The sequence below is a fragment of the Astatotilapia calliptera genome, chromosome 15 (genome assembly GCF_964374335.1).
Source record: "Astatotilapia calliptera chromosome 15, fAstCal68.1, whole genome shotgun sequence".
In the NCBI taxonomy this organism is placed as follows: Eukaryota; Metazoa; Chordata; class Actinopteri; order Cichliformes; family Cichlidae; genus Astatotilapia; species Astatotilapia calliptera.
The window spans coordinates 6,528,781-6,537,552 of NC_137436.1; the positions used below are offsets into that span (position 1 = coordinate 6,528,781).

Sequence of the window (8,772 nt, forward strand, 5' to 3'; positions counted from 1 at the left end):
TGACATACCACCCCCCCACTCCTCCCCTGACTTCCACTTAATCCCCCATATCTCACTTTTCAACTTCTCTTCCTCATCTTCTTCACCACTTCTCCAGTCTGCTCGCGCGAGCTTTATTTAAACACAGTTGCAAATCTGCGAAAGCCTGAAATTAATCTCGGTCTCAGTTTTCATCTCTCTCTCTCCCTCTACATCTCTCTCTCTCTCATTTCTGTTTGGTTTCCTAGCAACCCAGGAAGCTGAAGGTAATTATACAAAAGATATTGATCTCTACTTTGTGGTCCCTCTCTATCCCCCTCCTATTTTTCCCATCTCTCCCACTAATTTCAGTTCAATCCCTACTTTTAATTTCCTCTCATCTCTGAATCACGGGCGGTGCTGTAACTGCCGACTCGGCTGTAGTTTTCTCTTTTGTTTTGGTTATGCAAAGCGGCATTATTATGTGTCTGAAAGTCCAGGACTCTCAGAAATCTGGACCGATGAACTCAGTCATCGTTGGATTGTTGAGCCAAAGGCATGTGGTGTATGCTTATTACCATGACAACATTACAGGAAAAGTAATACAGTGTTTTAAAAAAACAAAAAACATTTCATAATTTATTTACAGTGAGCCAATTGTAATCAAAAACAATTTCTCATTGTAAGAAAAATGTACATTTGAGCTACAACAGTTTAATACTACTGTTTGGATTCAGGTTATAAGGATATTCTGGCAGTTATACTCCAGTCTCTATAAATAGCTTGATGCAGATTTGTTGGCGCATCCGTGATATGAATTTCTGGTTCCACCACATCCCAAAGGTGCTCTATTGGATTGAGATCCAATTACCAGGGAGGGCATTTGAGTGCAGTAAACTCATGTTAAAGAAACCATTGTTGGATAATTTGAGATTTGCAACATGATGTGTTATCCTGCTGGAAGCAGCCATCAGAAGATGGGTACGCTGTGGTCATAAAAGGATGGATGTGGTCAGCAATACTAACCAAGTAGGCTTATTGCAGTGCAGTAGGGCCCAAAGGGTGCCAAGAAAATATCCTCAACCACCACCAGCCTGAACTTCGTGCTTTTATGTTGTTTAAACTAAATTCTGACACTTACCACCCAAATGTCACTGAAGGAATCATGAGTCATCAAACCAGACAATGTTTTTCCAGTTTTCTATTGTGACATCTGACATAAACAAGTCATTTTCACCCAGAGAGCTGCTACTCATTGGATATTCTCTCTTTGTGAGGCCATGCTCTGCAAACCCTCCAGACGGTTGTGTTGGAAATCCCAGCAAATACTCACCAGTCCATCTGGCACCAACAACAATGCCACATCAAATAAGATGTTCACCGTTCTTTCCCATTCTTATGTTCAGTTTAAATTTTAGCAGGTCACCATGACCATGTCTGCGTGCCTAAATGCATTGAATTGCTGGTATGTGATTGGCTGATTAGGTATTTACATTAAAAAGGAGTTGTGGTATCTAATAAAGCAGTCAGTGGCTTACACTCACACTACTGATGTAGTTTGGTTTGTTATCTTTCTTTAATTATAACAATAAATTAGCCTTCTTACAGTTCTTTTGTTTCTTACATCCCACAGCTGCATGACTCCTGTCATAGTTGAGATTGGGGAAAAACCAAACAGGGAGATGGTGAAAGCCGGTCATGGGTCATTAATCGCTACAGGAGTCGTGGTCACTTTGGCCTGTCGCTAGCTAAATCATAACACTGCATCAGCCACACAAACACTGTTTTTGAACATTTACTTTCCCATTAGTATATTGCATTCAAAATGTAAAGTAGTTTGCAATAAATAGCATTTTCCTCGCAACCAACAGGACATTATTTCACAAGTGCTCTTTATTTTTATAGCTAAAGTAGGTGTTCAGTAGCCATCTTAAAATGCCATTTTGGCTTTTAAAAGTTACACCAGGAGCTCAGAAAGATGTAGCTTTCTCATTTATCACTTCTCAAATGTAGCTGTTTGAGAAGTGATAAATGACCAACCTCAGACGGGTGATTTACAGTCTAATTTCCCTGCTGAGCACGTTAATAACCTTCTAATTGAGGGTGTCTGCAAGTAATACTTAACAGTGTGTGTATAAAATCTGCTTTGGAGGATGTCAGTTGTTTGTTTGTTTGCTATCATGCTATCATTTGTCTCTCTTTTTTCATTTTCATGTACCTGCAGCACACCCTGGTGTGTGTGTGTGTGTGGGGGGGGGTGCATAGGCTTGCCACATGCAGTCACACTTTTGTCATGAACAAATGCTGCTTGAACATTCAGCTGTGTGGACCTTGACTTCTTTGTATATCTGTTTTGCTGCACACACACACACACACACACACACACACATACTCGCTTAAGTCCCGTTTGGGGTCGCATATCTTAACTCCCACCCTTTGGGGACACCACTTTCTGTATGGTTTAGAAGCAAGCTGGCAACTCAGTTTTACTCCTCCAAGACCACAGAAATAAAAAATCACTTGAGATTTTCATTTTAAGCAACATTTGTCCAGACAGTATTTTTACCTTCACATTGGGGACTGGGAATGTTTAATGTCCTCTTTGGGGTCTTCAGCGATACACAGATAAACAAACTATTTTATGCTACTTTTGGGGACCTTACTTCCATTTGGGGTCTTCAGCGACACACACATACACAAACTATTTTATGCTACTTTTGGGGACCTTACTTCCATTTGGGGTCTTCAGCAATACACACATACACAAGTTATTTTATGTCAGTTTTGGGGACCATACTTCCATTTGGGGTCTTCAGCAATACACACATACACAAGTTATTTTATGTCAGTTTTGGGGACCATACTTCCATTTGGGGTCTTCAGCAATACACACATACACAAATTATGTTATGCCACTTTTGGGGTCGTTACTTCCATTTGGGGTCTTCAGCAATACACACATAACTTCAGTTTTGGGGATATTACTTCATCAAAGTAAGTACAAGGTAATGTTATGATTTAACCATCTAGAAATGTTTTAGGATGCTGCTGCTGCTCAGTGTCACAATGTTAAAAGCCATCTTTTTCTACCCAACCTAACAATATTCATTGCAATTAGGTCTGCTAACTTGACAAAATCCAATGGATTTGCCAGAACTTCAAAGTCAGGTCATTACTTATTATGAAAGAAATCACAACTTATTGTGCCACAGAAACATTTAAATATTCTGCTTCTTTTATTTCTACCGTGTTGTTTTTAGCACTTTACATGCACTTCATGTATACACAGGAACTTGCAGCAACAAAGAAACAACAAAATATCTGCACAATTCATTAAGTGCTTCTACCTGCAAATGTAAAAAACTTTGATTCCAAATACATCTCATACAGTGCGAAGTGGACACAATGAAAACCATGTTAAGAAAAAAATGTCAACTTGAAAAGATTTGTTTTTTTCCTCTCAGAATGACAAAAGGTTTTAGGAAACAAACTTACACCTGCTTACTGAACCTGAAATTTTTGGAGTGCAACATCTTCAAAACATCTTCAGAACCATTTTACCAGAGAAACAGGAAATTTTAACTCACTGAAATCACAAACAGCCCTCAGTCCTTTGCACAAGCTTTTCTTTTTAAGGCAGTAATGCGATTTCTAACATAATTTTTTACCCCAGTCCAGTTTCTGTCTTTCAGTGCATAGGGTTCTGCATTGATGCATTGAGTGCAGTCCAGCTTCTGAGGCAACTTGCATGTGTTGATGAAACGCATCATGTGTTTTTCAACTGCACGTACCTCATGATCTTCCCACTTACATTTGGCGTTACTTCGGTTGCCTTTGAAGAAAAGAAAACAGACATCAATACACTGCTTAAAACTTTTTCAATATCAAATGTTTTCCTCCTCTACTCAATGAATAATGTCATGTATTTAATATATATATATTATTAGTGCTTATTTGCTGATTATATTCTTTTACGTATAAGAGATGGCCAGCGTTGAGTGTAAACTAGGTCGCAGGCTGATAGGAAACTGCATGCTTTTGCAAAGAATATGAGCTGCAGGCAGAAAGTGAAACTAAGTAGAGTGTTTGATCGAAACTTAAAAGTGTGCGTGACGTCTAGAGGAAGTATATAAATAACCAGACTGCCTGCTGCTGCTTCAGACTTGAGCTGATGTCTGTGTGCTCAGTCTCCATTTTCCGGAAAATGTAAAATTAAAGATCATTTTTTGAGTTAGACCACTTTGAGCCGTGTCTTTCTTCGCTGTTAAAAGAATACAAAGAAATGAATTTAATAATTGGTGCCATGACCTGGATTCTTTTGCGGCTGAGAGGTCTAATTTGGACCTTAAGGTACGATCTGATATGAGGCGGACAACAGACCGGTCTAAAAAGATTTAAAGGTAGGCACAAGCCTGTTCAAAGTAAAAGCAAAATTGTGCATATTGGATGAATTCTGAATTATTTGTTCGCCGAGTTGATGATCGTGACCGTCATTTATTTATCACCTTTTCACTTCATTAATTCACTGAACCATATTTATTTTTCTGTGCCAATGTATAAAGTTTATGTTTATGCCAAAACAAATTGGTCAGTACCCTTTTTCAAGGGAGGACTGAAAGAAGTCCTTGGAGATGAAGACGTCCCTGGAGATGAAGAAGTCCATGGCCCTCTGTCTCCATCCTGATCCGTTGTCTCATTCTCTGGTGTTTTTATTGCCTCCAGAGCCGATTGAAGAGGCTCACTCTCATCGCTTGAGTTATCTGAATTTTCCAGATCAACTTTTTCTAAAGGTTTCCAGAGCATTTAATAATTAAAAAAAAAATCAATTATTATATTTTAGAGCATCCTAATAAAATTTACACTCTTACCTTCGGGGTCAATTTCAATATCATCAAGTGTTTGGCCTTTATAATGTGAAACAGTTCCGTTCTCCAGTGCCAAAAGTAATTTGCTCATCTTAGCAAGCTGAAGTGTTCCTTGAGGCAAGCGGTAATACTGCCTGTGCACACGTATGTCATGACCCAGAAAGTCTGCTAGTTGATCTGCTTCATTTTCTTGAAGATTAAGCACCTGCGACATTGTTGCGATATGTTTTCGGAGCCTTGTTGATGTTAAGATTTCAGGGTGTTTTGCTCCACTCTCCTTTGCCAACATTTGGATACAGTCTCTTCCTCGATAGGCAGATAAAGCTCCTGGTCTAGCAAACATGTAAATGTTCTCTTTGGGGACGCCACAAGATTCACGAGTTTCCACAAGGAGCTCCATTGCAGAGACCATTGATGGTTTTAGGAGAATAGGAACTCCTCTCCCTCGTTTTCCACGGATTTCTACTCTGGTGAAGAAATCACACATTTTTTTCTCAAGTGAGGTCAGACAAGCAGCCATGTCCATATTGATTTCTGACTTTTTTCTGTCTTTAAAGGTGGACACCTCCATTCTTGATACCTCTCCTTCTCTTCTTCTGTTAAAAATGATCACTTGAGCTAGTGTCACTTTGGCAAGCATTGCATAGCTGTATGGAGTTGGAGTCAACCTCAGCATTCTTTCAGCACTGCTTTTAACAGTCTCCATATGGCGATCCAAGCATTTGACATCAGCTGTTAAAGGTAAAATCTGTGGTGCATTCCACTTAGACTCCTTCATGGTTGTTGTTGCACCTCTGGTGATCAGTCCCTTCCATCTAAAATTTTTGATAGCCTTAAATTCTCTGGCAAATTGCACAAGGCTTGAGTCTCCGTCTTCTGAGGACAAATTGTCAGTCTCTACAAGCTCACAGATAATTCCCAGATTGTTGCCAATTTTTAGAGCTAAGGTAGGTTTCTGGAACGTATTTCTTTCAGGATCGTACCCAGCCACCTCTTTCACTGCAGATATCAAATGGTTGAAGTTTGCAGGATAAATCAGTTCCTCTGCCTTTTGAATGGGGCCCAAGTTCCCTAAGCCTTTGCCTTATGTAGTCATGTCTGTTCTTTCTTGAACCATTTAGATCATAAAGGTGCTGTCCAAACTGAAGAAGAAGTTGGTCATTTTGGATTAATTGAGTTACCTCGTCATATTTCATGCAGGAAATCACAGTTTTCAAGCCCTCTCCAATGTCACGAACAACAGCAGTTTTCAGTGCACATTTGGATCGAACCCGCTGCTTCCCACTCTGGGAGTCTTCTTCACTTTCTTTCTTTGCTGGGCATATTCTCATGTGCTTCCACAGTGTTTTCTTAGAATAGAGTCCCTGGCAGTGATAACAATGAATGTAATCAATGCCCTCTGTGGATTTCTTTGGTCTATAGCAGGCCTGTAGCTCACCAGCCCCCCTCTTCACAACACTGGCATTATGGGCAAAATTTCCGCGTCTTCTAAGGATGTTCAACCTATTGCGCCTCTCTCTTGAATTTTTGGGATATTGAAATGCACGAGCAACCTCTTCCTTATTTTTATGTACAGTCTCCAGGTGTCGTGCAATTTTTGATGTAGGCTGGAGACAAAACAAACAATAGTTTCTCTTATCATATACACGGCGACTTCCAGACTTTGAAGGTGGTAACACTTTGATCGAGTCCAAAATCTGTTGAGTTCTGCTTTTCTTCGGTGTACTTTCATTACTATTTGTTGCACTGTGGGACGAGAGCTTTCTCTTTCTTGGAGTTTTTGAGATCCTCTTCTTAAAAGTTGTGGCACCATTGCCTTTATTTAAAATTTCTGAATAATTATCTAGTTTTTGTGGAGATAAATCGGGGTATTGCAGAGAAGGCAGAGACTTCTGTGCAGTTGGATAAAGAGGTTCATCTTCATCTAGCTGAGAGGAACTTCCTTCAGTGTCTGGAACATAATTAGCATCACTATAGTCTGTGTGATCGGATTCATCAGAAGATGTTTCTGTATATGTCGAGACCTTGGGGAAAAAATAACATCTCTTTAAGATTTAAGACATGATAGAAGTATTTTTTGTGACAGATTAAAAGTTAGAGCTATTTAAAGATAAATAAAACATGTATATTAAACATTTTCCACCTGTTTTTGTCTTGAGGACCTCTTTTTTGAGTATTCAACGAAGCAATTATCAGATGCTGGTTGAAGTAATGATGTTGTGGCAACTATAGGAGGAACTGCAGCCTTAAAGGATGGACAAAAAACAAAAACTGAGTTTCTAAAAGTATCATATTATTACAACATATTTTTGATATCTATAAAACCAAATAAGGAAATATTAAACTGTAAAAGTAATACTAGTTATAGCATAAAATTCAACACTGGAATCACTGGTTTGAGGATATACATTTGAAAAAAAATAATATGTCATTTAGAAAACAAGGTTGCATAGGGTATTTTTAAAGAGGGATATGAAAATTAATATTAAAACAAACCTAAACTGCACAGCAGTGTACTTGTGAAATTCATTATATAGCAGACATATTTAACAATAATAAACAATCTTTGTGTTTTCAATTACACAGTACTTGTATGGACAGAACTTTGTTGAATTAGTTGGGTAATAAATGTATTGCGTGTATAAGAAAAAGCATCATGCGAACAAATGACAGCCTAACAGTAACTGTTATGCTTATTGTAGCTATTAGCTAAAACCAATAATTTAGCTTAGTTTGCCCTGGGCTCAGCTTTGACAAATATCATCAACTGTTATTATTATTAGGCCTCACACTTATAACTTTTGGGGACGTTTCTAACACAAATACACTCTGCTTTAACCTAAGCCTCCCCTAAATTGACCATGTGCTTCGTGTTGTGCGTGCCCGCGTCTGTGCATTTCATGGCGTCTGTGTAGAAATGACTAGTAAGACAAGGCTGCAAACTGTTCTCACAGAACTCAAATGTGCACTTGAATCCAATAAGAAGGATCTCTCTCTCTCTCCCTCCAGCTCTGTTGATGTGCCACTGGGAGTGTAACGACTGCCCCTCCCCCTCACTGCTCAGAGCAAACACAAGCCTCATGTCCAGAGTGAAGCAAAAAAAAAAAAAAAAAAACATTTAGAGAGATTTAGAGAAAGGAAAAACAAAACGGGGCAGGCTGCCGTTGTTCACTTCAAGGAGGCGGCTCTACGGGCCGTTTTGTTTGCCACCGACACACACACAGTATAATATATATATATATATATATATATATATATTTATTCTCAATCACATTCACACCACTCTCTTATATCAGTTCCACTACATCAAGACTATTTTATGGTGATTAGCTGTTTTGTTACCATGTATTTTGCAAGGTAAGATAACCATGTCCTGCATTCAAAACCACTGAGTGTCTATGGTGGTGCTGTGCCTAATATTGTGCTCATTTGATCCAAAACCTATTTTTCCTTTATTTTGAAGGCAGAGGCTTAGATCCATTAGGTATCCACGAGAAAAGCCTTATCACATGTCAGGATTACAGTATATGGAAAATATGTGATTATAATGGAAGTCAATGGGGCCCAAAATGGTACAAGGGTAACAGGAGGTAGTACACATGTGAATCTCCTTTACTATACACCACACCATAGAGGGGATCAAATACACTCTGCTTTAACCTAAGTGAGGACAGTAAATGGCAAACTGAACTAAGGCCACTCATTAGATACTCATTAGATACTGATGAGAACATAACACTTACCTGAATGCAGTGTTCAAGATCACCGGTTTGGTTGCTGATCTCTAGAGTAGACTTATCCTGAAAACAGAGACATGACTTCACTTACAACTACAAAAACATCACCAACTACAGTCATCATTAGGTCTCACACTTGTAACTTTTGGGGACGTTTCTAACACAAATACACTCTGCTTTAACCTAAGCCTCCCCTAAATTGACCATGTGCT

At 38.9% G+C, this 8,772-nt stretch overlaps 1 protein-coding gene across 2 annotated transcripts; it reads right to left on the minus strand.

The window, feature by feature from the left end:
* Positions 1–3,171: 3,171 nt before the first annotated feature.
* On the minus strand, positions 3,172–8,119 carry LOC145420407 (uncharacterized). 2 transcript variants are annotated; one of them, XM_080289637.1, is made up of 4 exons: positions 6,967–8,119; positions 4,827–6,847; positions 4,554–4,742; positions 3,172–3,790 (listed from the first exon to the last, which is right to left on the minus strand). In XM_080289637.1, the coding sequence occupies exons 2-4, from the start codon at positions 5,599–5,601 to the stop codon at positions 3,564–3,566; spliced, it is 1,191 nt and encodes a 396-aa protein (XP_080145763.1). In that variant the 5' UTR covers positions 5,602–6,847; positions 6,967–8,119; the 3' UTR covers positions 3,172–3,563. The 2 variants fall into 2 exon arrangements, with proteins under 2 accessions (XP_080145763.1, XP_080145762.1); XM_080289636.1 differs by having other exon boundaries at positions 4,827–8,119.
* Between the last annotated feature and the right edge of the window lie 653 nt (positions 8,120–8,772).

Bases quoted from the DNA above. Each gene is read 5' to 3' on its own strand.
- LOC145420407 (XM_080289637.1), bottom strand. From the start codon at position 5,601: ATGAAGGAGTCTAAGTGGAATGCACCACAGATTTTACCTTTAACAGCT. The intron at 4,743-4,826 runs GTAAGAGTGTAA...GGAAACCTTTAG, and splicing joins TATTGAAATTGACCCCGAAG to AAAAAGTTGATCTGGAAAAT. The intron at 3,791-4,553 runs GTACTGACCAAT...TTTTCTTCAAAG, and splicing joins CAGTCCTCCCTTGAAAAAGG to GCAACCGAAGTAACGCCAAA.